At 35.9% G+C, this 21,531-nt stretch overlaps 1 protein-coding gene across 2 annotated transcripts in view; it reads right to left on the bottom strand.

Moving 5' to 3' along the window:
* The window catches only part of adora1.L (adenosine A1 receptor L homeolog), a 33,611-nt gene extending 12,521 nt beyond the window's left edge, over nt 1–21,090 (bottom strand). Inside the window, 2 exon segments of one of the 2 annotated variants that reach the window (NM_001085844.1) lie at nt 12,341–12,712; nt 20,778–20,898. In NM_001085844.1, coding sequence (NP_001079313.1) covers nt 12,341–12,675 — 335 coding nt within the window. In that variant the 5' untranslated portion in view covers nt 12,676–12,712; nt 20,778–20,898. 2 annotated transcript variants of the gene reach the window in all.
* Nucleotides 21,091–21,531: the final 441 nt, after the last annotated feature.

The raw sequence follows: 21,531 nt of genomic DNA, 5'->3' as shown, positions 1-21,531 counted from the left end.
TATTTACCCAGTTTTTATTTTTACACTGAACAATTCCTTTAAAGATGTTAGTAAGAGCTGGAGTAATGGAGTAAGTTTGAGTAGGAAAAGGAGAGCAAGTTGTGAGTGGGGGTGATAAGACAAGTATGAAAAAGTGAGGGAATTATGGGAAGAGGATTTGAAATGTGCATTTGTGTATTGGGAGAAACAGGAGGAGAAAGGTGGTGCAAAAAATGATCTTGTGTATAAAAGCTTGGATATGGGATCAAAGATGAAAACAAATGAATATAATAATTGCAATGAGAGGGTTAAAAAGGAGACTCATTTAGGAAGCACTGTGCAGGCAATCAGTACAAATGGGAGTCATTTTAACATTGCAGTTGTGGAACAGAATATCTTCCAAGCAGCATTGCTGGAGCAGATAGCTAATTTCATGAGCAGTAAAACGAATAAGATGTTAATTAGCCCATTTATTCTGGTAGAAACCAGATACTCAGCTTTCTTTGCTGAGCTCCTTCTTAAACTCCTCTAGATCACTTGTAGACCACTCAGGTACAAATCACTATTGCAAAATGCTCTCCCACTAAAAATATCTAAATATATAGGGAGAGCCAGCTGTGGCACAGGATGAAAGCAGAACAAGAGTGAAAACTACCGACATAAAGGGGGATATTTACTAAAACTGGAATTTATCTCATCTTTTTATTAAACCAAGCTCAATTAAACTCCCATCCATGATTTTATCTTATTTATCAATAAAATAACTCAAAAAAGTCAGGTCGGGAAAAAACTCAATGAAATAGAGTAAAAACTTAAAATCATACCAATTTTCGGATTTGACACTCAAAACTCGGGATTTTATCGGACGAAACCCAGTGCAGATCACAATATCTTCAAATTGTAAAAGGGACATCTGCTATTGACTTCTACATGACCTTGGCAGGTTTGAGATGGCAGATTTTCGGATTTTAAATTATACCAGTTTCGGGTATAATAAATCTTGAAAAATTATATTTTCTTTCCACATATACAGTATATGAGTTTTTGCCCAAAAAACCTCGACCAGAAAAAAAATGGAAGTTTATTAAATAACCCCCAAAGTGAGTTACATAGTTTGTCTACAAAAGAGTTTGGGGTGTGATAAAATGTACAAATTGCAGGACTACAGGGTAAACTGATAATACACAAAATGAGGTTTAACACAGATCGAGATATGTGCAGAGTAAATAACATTTTACCAATAAGTACAAATTACAGACTACAGAATAGAATAGAGTAGTGTAACTTGTTGGCACGCTTAAAAATAAATAATGATAGTTACATTATTTAATTACGAAAAATCCATATTGTTTATTATTTTTTGAGCTAAACAGGGAGACTGAAGCTACTCTATGTTTGGTCTTTGCAAGGTAGAGAGCCCTGCAGTGGGTCAGGTATCTATGGAATATATTCACAAAGCAGTGGTGGGTTGGGTGTAACTAGATTGGGAAAAGAATGCGGGGACGCATTTGTAGGTTGGGATGGGGGTAATCAGGTACAGATTGGACAAAGTCTCCAAAAACAGACCTGCACAGATCTCTAACACCTGCTAACAAAGCATTCACAACAAAGGATGACTTAAAAATGCACTGCATACTCAAGGTGAGGCCTTACCAGGGATCTATAAAGAGGCAAAATTATGGTTTCAACCTTTGAGTTAATGGTCATGTTGGCAGATCCCATATCTGTATAAAGAGATTCCATCATTAAAACAACTTTTAGGAACCTATTCTAAGCAATGTTTCAGTTCTGTTTTTAATTAATAGCCTATTATCTATTACCATAATAACTTTATTGGTTAGGGCTTTGTAACCCATTCACTAATCTATGTAAAGTGTTCAGTCATGCTTTATAGATGATTAGATGATTAGATTTATGCGGGGGCCACTATCAGGGAAAACATATATAAAGTGATAATGGGTTGGTATCACACTCCACTACTACTTTCTGGATACCGCTACTCCAACCTGTTGGAGATGCGCAGAACAGGAGGGTTTACTACTACACATGTTTTGGGGGTATTGCAAACTAAATAGATACTGGGCGATGGTCAAGGAGTATCTAGAGAGAGTGACTAGTGATGGGCGAATTTATTCGCCAGGCGCGAATTTGGCCGTTTCACCGCTGGCGAATAAATCCGCGAATATGTTGCGAAAACGGACGCATATTGACTTTAATGGGCGCTGGCGTCAACTATCGCGGAAAATTCGTGAAATTCATGGCGAAGCGAAATGGGACAAATCCGCCGATCACTAAGAGTGACTATGGTAATAGTAAAATTAGACCCATTGGTATTCATTTTAGGTGATAGAAACTGAGGAACCCATCCCAAAGGATGGCTAACCATATCTTGACAGCGGCAAGGGGCCTGTTTGCAAAACACTGCAAAGCCCCCAGACCCCCCACAGAACAGTAATTTCTGGATAGAATGAGATTTCTATGGAGGATGGACTATTTGACAGTTTTGAAGCATGACACAGTGGATTTATTTGATAAAATATGGTATAATTGGGACCTACTTGACCTATAATTAGGGATCCATTCAAATCGAGGGGAGCTGGAAGTGACTAGGTCTGGAAATAGAAGGAAAGTACAGGGCAATAAGTTTGGGACAGTTTGGAAAACTGATGGTGGATCAGGGAAATGGGAGAAAGGTAAATGTCTTTCACTACCAATAAAAGTAGCTGGATGCCATGTACCTGCACAACATATGTACTGTATGTATGGGATTAATGGACCAAATATATACAATGTATGATATGTCACATATTTTCAATGATTTTTTCTGTACTATGTTTTTGCCCTGGACAGGCGAGGTGTATGTTTGATAAAAAAAAGAAAAAAAAATCATAAGTATATAAATAAAAAAAGATTTATGTGGGGGGAACATAATAAATTTGTATAAGAAGGAAATAAGAACAAAAATTTGCATTTTACAACGTACTATTTTTAAATAGACATAATTCACACATTTTTAATAGCAGCTTAAAGGGTGTGGGGTGAATTGGTGTAAGTATAATGACTTTCTTGGTAAAAATGTTTATTATACAGGTATGGGACATGTTATCCAGAATGCCTGGGGCCTGGGGTTTTCCGGATAACGGGTCTTTCTGAAATTTGGATTTTTCCCTTAAGTCTACTAGAAAATCATGTAAACATTAAATAAACCCAATAGGATTGTTTTGCATCAAATAAGTATTATTCATATCTTAGTTTGGATCAAGTACAAACTACAATCATTTTAAAAACTTTGGATTATTTGAATAAAATGAAGTTATGGGAGACTACCTTTTTGTAATTTGGCGCTTTCTGTACAACGAGTTTCCGGATAACGAATCCTATACCTGTACACACACAATACACTGGCACATATATAAAATTGAAATATAAAATATCCAGTATTTTTTTCCTCTGACAAATGGGTAGCTAGATAGATTTGCAGGTTTGCAAATCCTATTTTAAAGTCACATATGTTTATCTTAACTGTATATGTTAAGTAACACAAGCTCTACAGTAATTTTGAGGGCATGAAAAATGTTTGGCATGCTTAAAATGGCACACAATTGGACAATAGCATCACATTAACTTATAAGGAAAGATTATTAAGAGAAAGGGCTGATGGAGATGGAATTTGATAACAGTAAACTAATTCATGAGGGGTCAGTGCAGAGATCTTGTAGATTAACTATTTTCCCAAGGGCAGTAAAAAAAGAAAATTCTTTTGCTAAATGAGATGTTTATCCAGGAATGATATTGTTGCCATATTTGGAGATGCAAAATTGTTTAACTTTTTTTACTATTAGTGTTATTGGCAGTTGTTAGGAATGAATAGACTAGGCTATGCATATAATCCCCTTTTTACTGATAAAGTGTGTATAGTTTGTTAGAATATAGCCTAATAAATAAAACTCCATAACTTTTTAAATAAAGGACAAAGGATCTCTAGCAGGTAGGTCACCTTAAAATTAACTTTTAGGGGCGGATTTGTTTTTTGTTTTTTTTGACCAAATTCAAAATGTAAATTTGAATGTGAGATTGATCACACTTCAACCATGGAACAGTTCTAATTTGAATACTCATCACCTAAAACCTGCCAAATTAATTTAAAATTCAATGGCAGAGGTCCGCTGTCCCATTTGAAGATGTTAATAGCCTGACATTCAATATTTTCGGAGAAAAACTCGAATCGAGTTTTATTCTTATTCTATTCAAGTTTTCGGATCAGTTATATCGTTTGAAATTTAGACATTCACGTTTTTTCTTAAATAAGATACAGTAACATTCGAGTTTTGAGTATATTTGAAATTATTAGAGTAAAAAAAAAAAATCACATTAATTTAAAATTCAACCTTTGATAAAATGATGTAGTATAATAATATTCTCAGACAATTTGCATTTGGTCTTCATTTTATATGATTTGTGTTTTTTATTTAATTATTAAGCTTTATGTTCAGCAGCTCTCCAGTTTAGAATTTCAGCAGCTATCTGGTTGCTAGGGTCCAAATTATCCTAGTAAGGAAGCAGTGGTTTGAATGAGAGATTGGAATATGAATAGGAGAAGGCCAAAATAGAAAATAAAAAGTAATAAAAAGTAACAATAAAGTAGCATCACAGAGCAATAGTTTTGGTTAAAGGGGTCCCATTGAGAGCTAAAAGATTCAAAAAGAAAGGCAAATGATTAATAATAAACTATAAACCAATTGGAAAGTTGCTATGAATGGGACATTCTAGAATATAAAAAGTTTTAAAGGATAAACAAACCCTTAATAAAAAAACCCTACCCTACATAAACATACAATTTTATTAAGGGTTTGTTTCTCCTTTAAAAGAGAAGGAAAGCTACAGAGGCATTTTATTGCCAATAGATTACCTGCAACAGTGCAGGATAGAATGCTATATTTATTCGGTACAATGTTTTACCATACCTGAGTAAAAAGCTCTAGACGCTCTCTGTTTGTTTAGGATAGCAGCTGCAGTATTAGCTTGGCGTGACATCACTTCCTGTCTGAGTCTCTCCCTGCTCACTTATAGCTCTGGGCTAAGTATACAGCAGAGAAGGGGGAGGAGCAAACTGAGCATGTTCACGCCCGGGGCAAGCTGAAGGCTGGAAGTCTGATACAGAAGCCCATGGGTACACAATCGAAGGAAAGAAATGCTGTGTTTCTTTTGACAGAGGACTGAGCACTACTTTGAAGGTTTACTGGTATATTTAGGTGGACCTTTCTGATAAGGCTTACTTAGTTTTAACCTTTCCTTCTCCTTTAAAGGTGAAATAACCTTTTAAGTTTCTTACTGTAACATCTCTAAAGAAGAGACCTAAGCAGTCAAGCAAATGTGTGCAATCAACTAAATTAACGAATAAAAGGTATCACGCTAGCTTTTCTTGTTTTTTAAGCAACAACACCATTATGGCTCATATGACCTTTGTGACTCATACCAATAGTGCCATTAATATTGCATGGCATGGACAGCAATCGCCTTTCCTTTAATGCCTTAATTAATGAAAATGTGATTTCTTCATTTTATGAAGAATTAATGAGCTCATTTCTTAGCTTAGGCATTAATTTGTTTTTACCTGAGACCAGTGATTCGCTTGAGTCTATGGGTGAAAGTTAATGAATTGCTCTTGCAAGGAACTGTAAAGTAGTGGCTACTCATAAGTATTAAGAAATGCAGATAAATAATGCTACCTGGAAATATAAAGATATATTTAATTGAGATGCACATAAAGTTAGAATCCTTTTATTTTAATTCCAGGTAAGTGGAGCCAAGTCATTATTAATTTGTATTCATTCCAGTTAAGTGCCAGCAAGCCAGTAAATTCAAATTTGTTGTTTTTTTTATCTTAATTCCGATTGAGAAAATTCATTATCTAATTATTAGTTTGAGCCAGAGTTCCCAACCAGGTTCTTGATTACTCTTCCAAAAATTGTCAGCCAGCCAGTATATGCACATAGTACTGATTAATGCTGGATACAAGATCAATTACATTATTTACAATTAGTTTATTTGAAGTCAACATTTAATTAAATTAATGTAGTGTCTGGAACGTCAGTCAGTGCTCTGGCAGTACTTTGGCTCTTGAGCCAGTGCAGTCATGCATTTTCAAGATTTATATTGCAGCATCTTTGTGCTTTTATTTGGATAGCAGACAATGCATCTGACATAGATTTGTTAAATAGGTTTATATATCGTATATCTTTTAAATGCCTTTTTCTGCTTTTATTTTCCATATATTACATTATTTGCCACAAAAGCACATACTTAATTAAACAGAGCATTTTTCTTTCTTTCTCATTTGCATAAGTAATTTTTCCTCGTTTCCCCTAGTTATGAATACTTATATATATTTTTTTTGATTAAGAAAGACATTTTTGTCTTCAGATTTTAAAGGTTATGGTTTGTGCATAGGACGTGTTCAGGTACATTTTGTTTTCTGTTAAGGGCCTTGGCACACAAGTAGTCAAAGTTATGCAAATAATCACCAATATTTTAAGTTTAGTAAGTTAGGGGCTTCTTTGCACTTTATTTACATAAAGTTTATTAATGCAAAAAAACTTAGGAGCAACTATAGCATTTTTGTTCATGTGTTTGTGCCTATCTCATGCGCCCATGGTGGTGAACTAAACCCAAGTTGTTTTAAACTCTGTTTATCAAGAATTGTGTTTGTTTTCTCTCTCTGTTGGCAACAAATTTCCAATTAAAGGATAAGTAAAGTCATATACAGTAAGGGTGACAATCCTTTGCACTGTTCTGGAAAGCACAACTCTACAGTAGAATGAAAGCACACATCTACAGTAGAATAAAAAATGCAAGTTATAGTTAGAGTTTAAATTTTACTAAACTGCCATGTGTGGTGTCCAGGACACTGGAGGATCACTAGGTCATTAGAAAACCACAGCAAACATCAGATAGTACTCCAGGCTGGTTCAGACCACCAAGCATGGGGTCTACAGTAACTATTAGTAATATCACTTTATCACTATTATCTTTTAAAGGGGAAAATATCACATTCAGTTGAGCTTATGTAAAAAAAGGTGCATAAACAAATCTGATTTGCCAAACCACTTTACCCATCCTTCAACTTATTCCACTGTAAAGTAATGGACCTCACTGAAGCCCCTTTTCATAGTGGGTGGTGCAACAGATCTCTGGAAAATAAAGTACTTTTAAATAATTAATCTATTACTTCAAAATAGAATAAGTGTTTGAATGACTGTCCCTCTTTAGAAGTTATGGATTCTAGAACTTGAAGTCCCGCTGCTTTCCACCCACTATGGAAAGCAGAGGCACGTCAAGTCCTAGAATCCATCACTTCACATCTAAAGTATATATCACAAAAAACACACATTAAGTTATGTTTGTAGAGTATGGAAGGAACCCAACACAAGCATGGGAGGAACATACAAACTCATTGCAGAAATTGCTCTGGTAGCAGTGCTAAACCTTCTCCTACTGTGCTGACATTAATGGGCTTCTGGTTCCTCATATTTACTTTATGGTTTATTAAGAGTTATTAATAAAATGAATTGCCAATTACTCTAGAACAAAGAACGGCATCCCAATGTTTCATGTTAGGTTACAAACTAAGCATCAGGTAGTCCTGATGCATCACATTGTATAAGTGGAATTTCATTCTGATATTCCAGATATTGTGAACAGATCTAAGGACTGCACCCAGGATGCTTTTTTATTTCTTTAAATATAGGACAGGGAAATGGAGAGACTGATATATATGTACATATGAAATTGTTGTAAGAGAGCATAGGCTATTCTGTACTTAAAGAGCGGCTGTTTTGAGAGGGAAAAGAGAACAGGGATAGACCGAAGCTGTCAAGTGGAAGGACACAGACTGGTGCATTGAAGAGAGTTTTCTGCAGAAATGTATGTACTGGGGTAATGCAAGGAAGGGCACTCATTGTTGTCTTTTGATTGAATGTGAAACTATAGTGGATGGAACTCAGTGGATTAATGTCTTGCTTCAACATAAATTACCATGTTACTATTGCACTACATTTATAAACTGTAGTCAATACAAGGCATCATGTATTTGGGGAGATGCAAAAGCTAATATCAGTTTGTAACAGTTACAAACAGAGAGATAGAGCAATTTATTAACATTGGAGACAAACATCACCAGTAGTGTTGATCATAGCAACCAATCAGAAATTGTAGAACACTCACCTATAAGTTAGAAAACAGAAGCTCTGATTGGATGCTATGGGCAACAACAACTGTTGTTGTTTGTCTCCAATATTAACATATATGCCCCTGACTGCTTCCAAACAAGTATAATGCATAATATACTACTTGCTTAGAAAGACCCAACGCAGTGTATACACATTGCAATATCTCATTCAAAAACTTTAGCACAAAAGTAAAATTTAGCACACATCCTCTGACCAATCAGAGGAGCTCTGAATTCTTATTTTATATTTTATGCCTGCTTGATCTTACAACTAAATCTTGATACAGACATGGGGTTGTTTATCCGAAAACCTGTTATCCAGAAAGCTCTGAATTAATAAAATAATTCAGATTTTTAAAAATGATTTCCTTTTTCTCTGTAATAATAAAACAGTATCTTGTACTTGATCCCAACTATATATAAGTAATCCTTATTGGAGGCAAAGGTTTGTTTAGGTGGATATTTATTAAACAATAACATTCCAATAATTGTTAGTTCCTCCAAAAAATAAAAGGCCAATAAATTTAAAAAAATACAAAATATTTATTAGGACAAGTTAGAAACCTAACGCATTTTGGGCACTTACTCATAGGCTAGATGGCACACCCTAGATGGCACACACTAGATGGCTAGAACCTAGAATTGTACTACATTGTACAATTCTTATTTTCACTCGATTTTATCACGTTTTTCCCCAATCCAGTAAAATTGAATTTATTAAATAATAAATAAGTTCAAATCGTGCATTCTAGTTTTGTTGGACTTTTTTAATAAAATAATCTGAAAAATTTAGAATTTGATAAATAACCCCCTTAATGTTTAAATTATTTTTTTTTAGCAGAAAAAGTATGATTATCCAAATTACAGAAAGATCCCTCATTCGGAAAACCACAGGACCTGAGCATTCTGGTTAACAGGTCCCATATCTGTAGATATAACGTGTACATGTTAGCCAACTATAAGCTTCCATACATTGTTACTCATTTTTTTTCAAATTGTTATTTCCAACACACTTTACAATTTGTGGCTTTAAATTTCTGTTCAATTACTTACAAAAACTAAATAGGTCAGCACCATCGTAATCATTGCAATTATTTTGCTTCCAATTAACAGCAACTAATTATGCAAATTAAGAATAACTCAAAAAAGATTGCTGTACAAAATCACAGCATTTTTGGAAAATTGCAAACATCTAGAAAGATCCTACAATTACATATATGCACATATGTGTAACTGCAGATTTAATTAAACCTGTGCTTTCTATTCAGCAATTATTTTCCTTTCTTTAGAGTTCTTCTTAATTTCAGCTAATTAACTAGCTGGAGTTGGGGTAGCTCTTGAAATCACATGGCATCTAAACTCAAATGACATCTTGACTTATAAGCAGTTTCCCCTCTAATTTCATTGTGTCCATGTGCACAATTTTTTTAATTGTACACAGAGAGGTGGGAAGGTCAGAATAAACGTAAAACGATGGGTTGTAATGCAAAATCCTTTGTGCATAAGAATTTTTTTTGTTTGCACAAACAGCTTAGAAGGAGCACTGTTTATATGAACTTAATTATTTATAGTATTTAATGAACTGTGCCAGGCCAAGTGGTGCTTGTAAGGTTTAAATAAAATTGAGAAATAAAAATTCACCTAGGATTTTTCATGCTTCTATGGAAATAAAATGAAAAAGGAGCTTTAAATGTATTTTGAATGTACAATTGATAAATATTAGCATGTTTTCAATTTTTATTTCAACAATGTTTAAAGATTTGTTTTGGAAAGATTTCAGTGTTTTTGTGAAATGGATTTGCTGAATATTCTGCTAATTCGATTATAGCCTTAACCAAGTAGCTTTCCATGTCCAGTATTCCATATCAAAGATGCTATTTTATTATAACGCTTTTTAAACTATAAGCTCTATTTGAAATAATGCAAAGCATTGTTTGCTTTCAGACAGAAAGCCACAGATTTTGTCATCTGCCATGACTCTTTGGTGACATACTTTATTATAGCCATATTTGGAATACAAATCAGTTTTAATTTACATGTATTTTGAAATAAACCAGGTAATTAATAATTCATGACTACTGAATTTATAATATTTTTTCCAAAAAAACTTTAACATTTACCTTGTTTTAATACTCGTTATAGCAAAATTTTAAAAGTCTTTTTATTTTTGAGGCCATCTAGTCAAATGTCTCCGATACATGTTATTTCTTCTGTTTTCTGTCTACAACTGCTTTTTTATCTGTTACTGTTTTTAGATATCCTATGTCACCTCAAGCTTCACGTATCTAAAATGAAGCGCCTTATCTTCTCACATTTTTATTGTGTTCCATACATCTGCTCTTCTTTCTCTGTCACTAGTCTCATAATTGCTTACACGTCAAACTGTGTTTGAATACTAGGGGCCATCTAATAGTTATTCAAACACCCATTGTTTCCAATTCAGCATTTATATCTAATTTACACGGTTTATTTAATTTTTGGCACAGGAAATCCAACCCAAACGGGGTATCTCTAAGTACCCTTGACGCTGCTGACCGTTCAAAACTAGTGGTCCAGGTGCTTTGTGCCCCGGACCCTACACTGGGATTCCATAATTAAGCACGTCCTCTTGGGCTCCCCGCAATGGATAAAAAATCACTTAATGATATAGTATGATTTGAGTCTTACCCCGTCCTCGTTGTTGGTGTGCCATCTAATAATTAACATTTTTCATTCTTCAATTTGTTTCCTATAAGCAATACTTTTTAATAATTTTAATTAAATATGCTACTAAGTTCCGGTGATATTCATCTAACCATTTCTATTTAATGAGAAAATATAAACATTTTTACCCTGGAGCTGTCATGTACCAACAATAAATGTAATATTCACTTTGCTGTTGCTAATCATAACAAGAAATATGTGAAATCCAGATAACCTAGGAAATCTTTTAGGAGCATATTCCTTTTTTCCCTAGTAAGTAATTTGACATTTTCAGTAAAAAGGTTCAACCTCAGGAAGCAGTGGTTTGATTAACAGGCCTATTGTTTGCTCCAGGTCTAGCAACCATAGCAACCAATCAGCAAAAGCATTTACTATGGGTTACTTGACCTAAAGGCAACAGCTAGTTGGTTGCTATGGGTTACTACACCTGAAGCAAACATTGCACTCAATTTATTGCCAAATAAATGTATTAACAATGTGAACATGGATGTGGATATGCACACCTGCTGAAAAACCTATGAAAGGGGTGGTATACCCTTCTGTTTAATCTGAGCTCAATAACTTGGGTGTATCTTAAATAAGCGCTGTAATTAAAATATATAGTGAGATGAGCAAACTTCTCATTACACTGTTAGGGGTAAAGTTTGCTCCAGTTGCTGATTGAAAACAAACTGTTTATGGGTCTCTATGTGTTACAATACCTGAAGCAAACTTTGCTACTGTTATTACAATATACTATTTTTTTCCAAATTACCGAGGAACAGACATGGCAATGCTTTAAACGTAATGTAAATTAAATACATTACTATAAATGCTACATTGACTGAATGTTAAAAGAAACTAAGCTGTTCTGTCAGGAGTTTTAATACAGGTATTGGATCCCTTTTCTGGAGGCAGTTTCGAGAATTACAGCTCTATAACATAAGCAAATTTAAACAAATATTTACACAAATAATCAGCGGTTTCTCCATTCAGCCTACTTATATACATTTTCCTAATGATCTTATTGTCTCTAATTGTCATTCAGAAAGATCACTACATAATATTTATCCTGTATAGTCTGCAGATGCATATTCAGGCCACCAATGTGAGTGACCATCTGCATGACGTCCTGACACAATGCCAAGAACCTCCTACCCCCACCAATTATGCTGCCGGATTTGATAAAAAAAGTATCTGGCAGCAAGAGAAGGGTTTTTTTTAGATGGTAAATACACCTCTGATAGCTGTGTTTCTTTGGAAACAGGATTAGCAAAATACTATCTATTCGTATAAGCCTTAACAAAGGCAGAGGATTTTACAATTGCTCATGTAATGCAACATTATGTTTTTAACATTGCCAGAGATATTTAAATTTCAGGGTTTTCTAGAATCAACTTATATAAAAGCATTAAGAATTTTTCAGTTCATCCGAAATATTGATATACTGACCTGGTTGGGATCCTGACTCTAAGATACCTGTCCACAGCTATGGCAAGTAGTGCTAAAATGGAGCTTTGGGTCAGAATGAGGACTATGCAGACCACCATAAGACAGCTATAAAACTCTGTTTCCAGTCCAATGCTAATTATGATGGCGAGTGGGATGACCAAGGCACCTACAGCAATATCAGCCACGGCAAGTGACACAATGAAAAAAAAAGTGGTGTCTCTGAGGGCTTGGTTGACAATCACAGCCCAGATTACCAGTATATTTCCAAATACAGAAATCAAAGCTATCACCGCCTCGAAGACAATGTAAACAGCAAGCGAGGCTGGGATTCCCATGCTGCTTCAGTCCAAAGAGACTTCCTTAAGCTTCGACCTGGGAAGGAGAGTGTACAGATAGATATTATTTATTATCCACCCTTGAGCTAAGTTATTTAAATACCAATAAAGAAAGCATTCATAATAAGTTGCAACAAATCAACGTACAGAGTAAATAAATAAATAGCAATGCCATATATTACAGCTTTTATGCATCTCTTAAAAAGAGATTTGCAGATAAAAACCATTGTCTATCATTATCCAGATTGCATACGGTATATCATGGAGCACTTGAAAATGTGAATAAAAGAACAGTTTGTGCAAAACCAAGATTTATGACTTGCATGACCTGTCCAAAGTATTTTTGACCTTATCAATTGTGTACTTTAAAAAAAACAAAAAAAAAAAAACAGCGAGGCCACAGAGAAAACTTGATAAGAAGAGTTGTGAAGGGCTCCGTGTCCTGTCATTCAAGAAAGAAAATATAGCTGCTGGTGAGGGAGGGAAGTCAGATGTTCATGGGTGGGAAGCATGGTGGAGAGGGGAACAGGAGGCCTGGTGTTTGGAGGCAGGCATGGCAGTGAAGGTGCTGGGAGATGGATGGGAAACTGGGTGGAAAAAGCAGCAGCATTAGCATTGAAAATTTTAGGGAAGCAGAGGAGGGATGGCTGGTGCGGGGAATTATACAAATGAAGGTGCTGGGAGTTATGCATGTTAGTGAGGTTTTCACAGGGAAGCTGATCACATATCTAAGTAGGGGACAAAGTAATGAAACTTGTGGAGAATCAGGAGTAGATATCTGATTGGAAGAATTGTACCGGAGATTCATTCATATTTTTACCTCATAACTAATATTGTGCAATACACAGACACTTGTAGATTATAAAAATAATGCAGCCCCCTACTAAAAATAAAAAAGGCTATTATACATAAGAAAAGAATTCCATGAATTTATTAAGTCCCAAATGACCTTAGGAACTTACTAATAAACGACTGTAGGTGATACACTATCACTACCAAGAAAGGAGATATTAACAGAAATGGTTTTTAAATGATACATTAAAAAAACAAACATAAAAATGTATAAAAACAGAAAGCAATTGTAAAAGTACTTATATGTAGTATATAACATATTTAAAAAAACATTGAACATTTTGTGAAAGTAAAAGTACAGAGCTATACTACACCGACAGGTGTTCAGCTGCGTCAGCTCACTCTGAGTGTGACATATTTATGGGCAGGCAATAATTGTTACTTTACTTCATGGCCCATAAATTGAGACAGTGATGCAATAAATCAGAGCAGTACTCTGGTCGTCATATTTAGAGATGGGTAACATTCCATTATCATTGTAACTAGAAGGAAATAACAGTTTTAAATTGTTACAATGGATAATCCTACGGTGAATCTTTGATAAACTGCCCCATGAGGTGTTCAGAAGGCTTATAGCACTGTTTAAGAAATATTTATTTCTCTCAGCAATTTATTCAGGTGTCTGGTATCTTCATCACAAATATGAAACTACCCTAACTTTCTTTTCTTAACCGTTTTCCTGGATTGTATCATTTTCAACTGATCATCTCTCTCTATAAGGCCTCTTAAAAAGTACATTTGGTGCTTTTTTCTTTATATTTTCCAAGGAGAAAAAGTTACTGGTAGCAGTTTGTGTAAAAGAGACCCAAATCAGGTTCATAGGTGTTTTACAGGATTGGTACCAGGATGTAGGGGGGGGGGGGCTGCTTACATCCAGTTAGCATGTATGGGATGTCAGGGGGTTAGATATGGGGGAAATAGTTGATTAATATTATTTTTACAAGCAACTCATGTAGTAGTGGTTTTTCCATTTAAAACATTTTTGTCTTGCAATCTAAATGTTTCACCGTGGGCAATCTTCCTTAGGTGCATTTATTGATTCATAATCCAAATCCAGTTAATACTTTTGCAGTAAAAAAATAAATTGGTAGCAGTATCTGTCTAATAAATGTTATAATCGGTGGGATGTACTGCTCCTCTTTCTAGGCCCAATTTATTGAAGCAGAAGATGGAAGTAGCCAAAAGTTTAAATTACGATAGTTGATTTTTTATGTTAAAATCTTTGGCAAACTCTTGAAAATTCCCTTTGTCAATGCCCTTAAGACTTTGAGCTTCTGCAACATGTATTATTTCTGTGCCAGACTGTAAATCGTAAGCAGTATTCTATTTCTTATCATTGTCCCTCTAACCCCATGGGATGTCCTCTGAACATTTCCAAAGCTTTTCATTGATCTTGATTTTGTGCAGTATAATTAAACCTCCTGTAGACATGCTTTTTGTGGAGGAAACACTAATTTAGGGCTTGTACACACTAATGACTTTGCTCTGCTATTTGACTACAGTAGCAAATAACCATACATGTTTTTACTGGCTTGTACTGGCTGTTCAGGCTGGACACTGCAATAGTCATGAACATTTCCTTTTTCTTATTGCACAGAAAATTCTAACCAGTGAAGGATGCAAAAAAAAAAAACAATAAGGGTGATTTGCATTGCATTTGCTGAAGAATTCAAGACCCTTTATCAAAATACCCCTCTACACCTGTTACTGGTTAGTATAGAGAGCTATATGAATTGCACCAGTAACAACACACTGCAATAGCTTGTAGGTATATGTTTTGGAATACATTATGGGGCCGATTCACTAACTTCGAGTGAAGGATTCGAAGTAAAAAAACTTTGAATTTCGAAGTGTTTTTTGGGCTACTTCGACCATCGAATGGGCTACTACGACCTTCTACTACGACTGCGACTTCGAATCGAAGGATTCGAACTAAAAATCGTTCGACCATTCGACCATTCGATAGTCGAAGTACTGTCTCTTTAAGAAAAAACTTCGACCCCCTAGTTCGCCATCTAAAAGCTACCGAACTCAATTTTAGCCTAAGGGGAAGGTCCCCATAGGCTTGGCTAACTTTTTTTGATCGAAGGATATTCCTTGGAATGTTGGATTAAAATCCTTTGAATCGTTCGATTCGAAGGATTTTATCGTTCGATCGAAGGAATAATCCTTCGATCGTTCAATCGCACTATTTGCGCTAAAATCCTTCGACTTCGATATTCGAAGTTGAAGGATTTTAATTCCCAGTCGAATATCGAGGGTTAATTAACCCTCGATATTCGACCCTTTGTGAATCGGCCCCCATGTGTAATCTAAACTACAGCTTGTATTTCCCACCATTTAAAAGTATTATTAGTATTTTTAAATAGTGTGGTGTGCTTTTGTGGTACCAAAAAAAACCTGATTTTGTTTTTTTCAGGGCAAAGGATACAATTTATAAAGTGCTGTATCATGAGGAAAACTAGTCACAAAAGGTTTCAGCATTAGTATTTTATATATAGAGTAGAGATTTTATAAGGCACATTTATTAGCAATTATTTTTGTACCATGCAGGTACCTGAACTTGCCCTAATTAGATCCTTCCACCGGTAAGCCAATCACTGCTGTAACTCTATGCTGTACCACAAACAGCGCATTCAGTGTTTATGAGCCACTGTATGTGGAAGAGCATTAAAATATGACTAACCAAGCTGAATTGCGGAAAAACTGTTGTAAAAAAGACGGCTTGACTGATTTTATTTTGGTCTGTGGTCTTGTTTGTTATTTAGATGGGAGATTTTTCTATGGCGATATGGAGGCATGGGAAAATATGCAGCATGAGATCCAATACCCCTTATGAATGGGACAATGATGGCAACTCAAAATGACCAACATATATGACTACAATTATGCATACAAGATATTTACACAGTGGGGCATATTTACTATGTTGCCAAAGTTTACATTTGTCAAGCCTTTGCCAAAAACCAATAATTCACCTGGTAATAATATAAATGACGTGTATAACAAATGTTGGTGTATTCATTTCACATTGCAGAATTTCACATTTCACATTGCAGAACACAAGAAGTATGCAGTGGGTCTAGCCGGGGTCTGGGGTTGTGACAGGTGGGGGTGCCCTAAACACTGCTTTTATTCACTCTCCCTGAAATACATTTTTTAGCCCTTTATTATTATCCTTGCATTGCATCCTCATTCAAACAAACACAAGCTAGGGCCACAAAGTGAACTTTCTTCTGAGTTTATATCACAAAAGGCAAAGTCTTCACAGTATGTGGTCGATAGTCCCCTACATGGGTAGATATAAGTGTTTGCTTTGATATTTGCTTGTAAATTCAGCTGCCAGCAAAATCCATAGGGGGTGGAGGGTGGAATGATGCTGGCAGCTCATTAACCATTGCTGACCACAGGATAATACAGAACATTGTTAGGCAGGTAATAAGCTAAGCAAATAATCTTTTACATTGAGTACAATGACAGTGACAAATGAATCTCACCCCTACAATATGTTATGTAGATGTTAAACTCACATGAGCAAGTTTTCCCAATGTACAGCTGCACACACACAAACAGTTAATGAGTGCACGGATAATTCTGTATGCAGACACATAATGAATCCCCCTACGGTGCCATGAGCATTGCTTTTTGCAGAGAACAAAGATGTTTTGTGCACTTGTCCTACATAGAATCAGAGCTCACATTGCTCAGGTGACCCTAATTAGTTAATTGATATTGAACATCCTATTCATTTTTTACAGGAAGTGTGCCATGCAAGGTGCTAAAAATATTGACATAGTAAATTCCATGTTTTCAGTTTAATTGTTCTTTAGCCTAATTAAAACATTTGTTTTCACGAGTGTCAATTTAAAACTCTGTACCATCATACTTGTTTTAAAACAGTGTTCAAATGATATTAGTTCAGAGTGGCATTTAATAGCATATTAATTGGGAATATTTTAATAGGGAAAACAACATTGTTTTTTTAAAGGCTTCATACAGGCACCTGGGACTGTGTGGCTGACTGTGATCTGTGTTTGTTCAGAGTAGAGGCATAGTGAGGAATGCTTCTTGTTGGGTCTAACCCAACTCATAACACATTGACAGATTGCCCCTCTTAATAGTGGGGCTGAACCAGTTGCTTTTCTGAGCAATGTATTTAGATCTCCATCATTCAACATTTATCCCACATACATCTTTAATTTCCCTCCTCTAGTGAAACATCTTTTCTCAGAGTACCAGCTTGAAAACACACAATAACTTTAATGTTGCACATAGGCATAACATCAGTAAGACAAAGTTGTATATTCTGAACTGGCTTAATCCTTATTGGCAAGCTGATGAAACAAGGTTTGCCTCAATTGGAATGAAAATTCAGGGAGGAAGCAACATTCTCAGCTCACTTGCCTGTGCCGATTCAAAGACAAGATTTTTTATACTGATTATTACTCACAAATTGACGGGACTGCTATAACTTATCCCAAAGCAGGATAGGCAGATTATACAGTGAATATACACTTGCATTTTGTGCAGCAGAGCTATTAAGTGCAGCAGAGCTATTAAGGGAATTGCCCAAAGATAACCCAACATTTTTTTTTTTTGCAAGTCATGGTCAGGCCAGCAATCTGAGGCAATGGACTTCATACAAATTACCCCAGACCTGCTAGCAATGCAGTTTATTGGGGCTGTAAATTGCTTGACCTTAAAGTGATATTGACACTAAAACACTACTCTTACTCCTAAATATTAATATACATTAAATCTGATTTTGTAAGTAATTGATACTTGAACTTCCTAAACCTGACTGTTTTGCCAACCTGACTGTCCCTTCTTAGCCTGTCAGTTAAGGTTTCTAATGCTAACAGACTGCTACTGTACAATATGGCAGCCTCCTCATAGAGGAACATGGAAATAGGTAATGAAAAAGCATCGGGCCAATGATTTTATGGCAAAATGATAAATAGCATGCTAAGACAATGTTATGATGTATAAAGATAATTCTGGTTTTCGTATCCTTTTAAGGATGATTCTGCTTCCATTATGGCTATATAGCTAGTACATTTGATGGCTGACTTCAGTGCAAGGGACAAAGGCCCTGAAACTGGTTCTGTGTCTAAAAAAAAAGGGGTGGAATAGTAATCATAGAAAAGAATCCCTAGCTCAATACCATTTTGCATCAACACTAGGCTCTGATCTGTACCTTTAAAAAGTGGTGCAGATCACTTCACTTCAATTGGATACTGAAGCATCCCAGTGAAGGTATTTGGCTCAACCACATTCATTTACACTTCATTTATATAGAGTATGCCACTCTATCAGACCTAGCTGCTGGGACTGCATGACAGCAAACTGTTACCTACTTTTTGCTCTTTGCTGATTGACTGGGGGCTCCCAGGGGGTTTCAGTTTCACCATATATTAGATTGTTTGGTTCCATTCCAGGAAATCAGGCTTATTTGAATGCAATTTGCTTTTCTGTTTGCTGCAAACAGACAATATTACATTCTGAATACACCTAACCTTTGTGGAGGTGGGAGTCTACTGTCACCAGAAAAGAAAATGCTAGGTTCATTAGTGTATGAGCAAATATGCTACGTTTGAAATTAACTACATGGCCCACTATGGGTTAGCCAAAAACTGTTCTTATATAGAGATGCACAAATTTATTTGGATCCATTTGTAATTTCTAAATATTTTTTTTCAAAATTTGTGGGAAATCTGACTGATTTGCATTGCAGTGCCAAATGACTGAGTCCTGTTTATTATGATTTCAAAACAGTGAGATGCCACATAGCAAACCTGACTTCATTTGAAGCAGATATCTGCACTACAGGAGGCAAATAGTGGTTATTAAGTGGTACAATGCAGCCCTGATACATCACTAGTGTCTGTATTCTCACACTGTTTCCTATAATTGCCCTTCGTGTTTTTCCCTCCAAGTGTCAGTGCTTCAGTGACATTACTGACAACTGACAAGACAATACCCACAAGTACCTCTGTGATGGGATTGTGTGCTGCTTTTACTGAAGGTTTGCAGATTAAATCTGTCAATTTTATGGACATTCATTAAAACAATTTTCCCCTCTATATTGTTATGTTGTAGTAATGTTAGTGTCATGAATAAAATGGGGCTGCGTGGATTGCAAGTAAGGGGTTCCCTAGTTTGTGTAATGTCACAATAATTACTGGGATGCCTGGTGTGAGAGGCTTACTGTATCGCGTTCATGATTAATTCGTTAAACAGGATTTGGGGTCAGTCTGGAAGTGGATCACATTGAATTGTTTCCCAAATTGTAAAGATTCATTACCCAAATATTGACATTGCTTTGTTCATGAACTGCCCTAAATTTTGGTGTTGCATCCTTAGCTGTACACATTATAAAGATATGTACTTTGTTCTTTGTATTGTCCAAAACCCAGGGACATACAGTAGACTGAGCCCACGTTCACACCTTGCTCTCTATCCTGAATACATTAGTTTACACTTTTCCTATCGTCAGGCAACAGGGAAATCAGAGCTGGGAAAAAGCTGTCTGAAACAGGTCACATTTATCCCATAATTTTACACCATTGAAAACTGGATGTTTCGGTACAGAGATGCCTATAATTAACCTGCTGAGCAATGTGCCTAACACAGTAATGTGCTTCATTCTGTATAATGGCTTGTCCTTAAGAGAAAACAGAGAAAACTGTGACACCCGAGAGCGGCCAGTGAAAAGGAGACAGGCAGGGAATGGCTTTGCTTTTGTTAGCAATCAAACAGCTCCATTGTCTGGTAAGGCGATAGTGATGTACCAGGTCTGATACTACACGCTCATCCCTACATCACACAACACAGTGGGAGCATGTTAGTCCCACAATGCAGTGGGAGCCTATTAGTTATGGTTATAATATGCAAACCCTTACTCACAGCCTATCTGTTATAATTATTATTTTCATGATGCTGCTTACTATCTGACATTACAAGTCCCCTAAATTAAATCAATACTCCTAAGCCCATTGTTTATAATACACTCATGTTTTCAAACTATACAGAAATGACGCCAAACTACAAGCATTTGCTATCGGAGGGATGTTGGGAGATGTCAAACCAGCTGCAGGACAGCAGATAAGTCATATCCCTAGTACAATGAATCCCTACTACTTTAGCACATTAGCATCTGTTAGAAAGTGAAAACCTTTGTTAGATGCAGCAGCCGTTGCCTTCCTGAAAGTGTTAAATTTGTGTTAAAAAGAAATCAAATTTCTACTTACCATGTCTTTGTTAGGATCCCGTTTGACATCTTCAGTACCATTCACTCCCCACATTATAATTCCTCATTCACAGCATCACCCCTTTGCCCTTGAAAAGCTCTCGCAATCTGCTCCCCAGCACTATCCCAGTGTGATGAAGACTGCAGCATAGGATGTCATCCAAAATGCACATTCCTGCCTTGAATATACCTCTGCTTAATCTGCTTTTGCAGCTTTTACTAGCTCCCAACAGTGTTGCAATCAATCAGCCATCACATGATCCCTCCGTACTAGGCTCCTGAGATTTCCTTAAAGGTATAGCATCCTGTTAGAGTTGGACCTGCAGAGGCAAAGGGGAGTGTAAACAATGTTACACTCACTGCTTAATCGATGTGCTTCCTTATAAGGTATAAGAGTGGCAACTGCAAAATAAGTCTGGCAAAAATATACATATATTTTTATTGTCTTCTTTGTCACACTAGACTGGGCTTGTGATCATGTTATTGTTTTAAGAGAAATGAAGAATGAATAGTGCTAGAAGTGGCTAGGGATTTATTATTTTTAGCAAAATTTAGCTGCTTTACATGCTGCATCCCGTCAGCTTGTTCTTTAGTCATATTCTTTTCTATCACATGCCTACTCGATCTTTTTCTCTTTATCTAGGGATACTATATAGGTTAACTAGGTCCATGGACACTCTATCTTGACAATTATCATTATTTAGTTATAATCTTCAACATATTTCACAGCACTTTGCAGGCATTATACACCATTC

Source organism: Xenopus laevis, chromosome 2L, assembly GCF_017654675.1.
Source record: "Xenopus laevis strain J_2021 chromosome 2L, Xenopus_laevis_v10.1, whole genome shotgun sequence".
In the NCBI taxonomy this organism is placed as follows: Eukaryota; Metazoa; Chordata; class Amphibia; order Anura; family Pipidae; genus Xenopus; species Xenopus laevis.
Note: the sequence above shows the minus strand (reverse complement) of the source record. Positions and strands in the feature narration are given on the sequence as shown.